The sequence below is a fragment of the Aegilops tauschii genome, chromosome 5 (assembly GCF_002575655.3).
Source record: "Aegilops tauschii subsp. strangulata cultivar AL8/78 chromosome 5, Aet v6.0, whole genome shotgun sequence".
NCBI lineage: Eukaryota > Viridiplantae > Streptophyta > Magnoliopsida > Poales > Poaceae > Aegilops > Aegilops tauschii.
The window spans coordinates 438,587,393-438,589,897 of record NC_053039.3 but is presented as its reverse complement, the minus strand read 5'-3'; the positions used below and the strand labels follow the sequence as shown (position 1 = coordinate 438,589,897).

At 45.5% G+C, this 2,505-nt stretch overlaps 1 protein-coding gene across 1 annotated transcript; it reads left to right on the top strand.

Moving 5' to 3' along the window:
• The first annotated feature begins 351 nt into the window (after positions 1 to 351).
• Positions 352 to 2,296, top strand: LOC109740693 (noroxomaritidine synthase 2). Its single transcript, XM_020299743.3, has one exon. It carries the CDS (start codon positions 368 to 370, stop codon positions 1,880 to 1,882), a length of 1,515 nt encoding a protein of 504 aa, XP_020155332.1. The 5' UTR covers positions 352 to 367; the 3' UTR covers positions 1,883 to 2,296.
• Positions 2,297 to 2,505: the final 209 nt, after the last annotated feature.

The window sequence follows — 2,505 nt, the reverse complement described above, 5'->3', positions numbered from 1 at the left end:
CATGCTTGCATGCGTCTTAGTTTAGAGGGTTTCGACGTCTACATAGATGGCTATTATAGACTGATTTATCCAACGGCTACATTTATTTTGATGACGTGGCACAAGGAGCGGATAGATAATTCCTAGTAGTGGGGGCTAGCTATACAGTAGATATGTGGATATTTCTTGTGGAGTACAATCCTTATAATTAATGCGGTACACAGCCTGTGATCGCCAAACCTGCCACATTTGTTATTTTTCTTTAACAAGGAAACGACAAGAGTTTCCATATGTGCACACAAGTTTTGTACTAGCTTCTTCTATAAATAGAGATCCCGGCTTGCATCTCACTACATCTCCATTCATGCAGCACACATCTCTTCCTAGAATGGCATTCTCGTTCCTGCCAGAACTAGTCATCTCCATAGTTGTGGTACATGTAGTTATTGTAGGTTTCTACTACATAAAGTCTAGTAAGAACCCATTGTTGCCCGTGAGCTGGCCAGTAGTAGGCATCCTCCCTTCCCTGGTCGTCAACCTACACAGATTGCATCACTACATCTCCTTTGACCTCCTAACACCATCTGGTCACAGCCTAAAGGTTGCCATAGCCAGCATACGGATGTTCATAACCTGCGACCCAACAAATATCCAATACATCTTTAGCTCGAACCACACAAACTATCCCAAGGGCGAGGATTATGCCGAAATCTTTGACATGACGAGAGGCTCTCTCTTCAGCGCAGATGGTGAGTCATCCCGACGGGAGCGTGCCAACTTCCAGAGTGTGTTGAGCAACCCGTTGTTGGTTGGGTTGATGACTAAGTGTTGTCACGACAAGGTGGAGAAGAGCCTCCTACCCTTCATGGCCCACATGGTGAGAACCAATACTCATGTTGACATGAATGATATGTTGATGAGGCTTGTGTTCGACCTGTATGCCACAACCATCTTCAGCGTGGACCCCACTTGTCTGTCCCTCGACATGCCGTCGGTACACGTCGCGAACGCGATGGACACGGTCATGGAGGTGGGCTTTGTCCGTCACATTGTGCCGGCATTTTTTTGGAAGGTGATGAGGCGCCTGAACATCGGTCCGGAGAGGAAGCTCGCCGCCGCGCAAGCGGTTCTTCGCTGCTTCATCATGGACATGATCACGGAGAGGAGGAAGAAGGGCCATATTATTGGTCAAGAAGTACACATTGATGTTTTGTCTAACTATGTCAATGACCAGAACTACAATGATGATTTACTACAGGCGACACTCATTACGTATATGATCGCTGGGAGGGACACGATTGGCACTACCTTGCCATGGGTTGTCTACAACCTCACCAAGAACCCGCACATCGTGTCAAGCATTCGCACCGAACTAGCACCCATCATGTCCCGCAAAGCAGCCATTGCTGGCGCTGTCACGATGATGACATTTGAGCCAGAAGAGGTTAGACCCCTAGTCTACCTGCAAGCCACCTTGTTGGAGACACTCAGGTTGTACCCGCCGATCCCTATCGAGCGCAGGTCAGTGGTATCCACTGATGTGATGCCGAGTGGCCATCCTGTTTGTGCCCAGGACATCATCCTCGTCTCTATCTACTCCGTCGGTAGAATGGAGTCTGTTTGGGGGTCCGACTGTCTGGAGTATAGGCCTGAGAGGTGGCTCTCTGATGATGGCCGTCAACTGCGATATGTACCCTCGAACAAGTTCCCAGCATTTAACTCAGGGGCAAGGTTGTGCCTTGGCAAGGACATTGCAATCATGCAGATGAAGATCATCATCGCTGCTATCGTGTGTAACTTTGATGTGAAAATGGTTGATGGACAAGCCATCGACACGAAGTTGTCATGTCTTCTACAAATGAAGAATGGGCTTAAGGTGAACCTGAGTAAAGTACAAATGTAAGGGTATATGTATATATGTGTCGCTATATATGAATAAAGGAAAGTCATTATCGCTTAATACGTGTTGTGCAAACCCTACTTAACATGAATTATAATATTCACACATAGTTACTCCTAGAATTCTAACATAAATATCAAGATGTAGTGTTTTGAACGATTTATTTATTTACCCCTCATTGATAAATATCCCCGCAGTGCAGTCACATGCACATGAAAAACACGTTATGGAAAACATCATGTGACCTATGCCAAAAAGGTTAGGGTGGTTGTATTCCACACTACTCTCGTCCCACCACATTTTTTTGTGTGTGAGGGGATGTTCTATAAAATATCATGGTCCCTTATGTAATTATTGAAAAAGTGTCGATCATTCTACCAAGTTTGGTGGTTCACTCTGTAAGAAGAAAAAATTAGGAAAACCCGGGAAGTTCACCACTCACATCCCTCATAGTCCAAACCTCGTGTTACACGCAGCTTTGAAAAATGGACATAAGAAGAACCGCTAAAATGCAGGGTAGTCGAGAAGTTCACTCATTATTGGAGAGGCTGACAAAATATTACTCCCTCTGTTTCATTATATAGTGCGCATAGATGCTAGCTCCAATACCAATGCATGAGCTGGAG

What these genes read in the sequence shown, in the direction of transcription:
- LOC109740693 (XM_020299743.3), top strand. Translation starts at nt 368, where the DNA reads ATGGCATTCTCGTTCCTGCCAGAACTAGTCATCTCCATAGTTGTGGTA.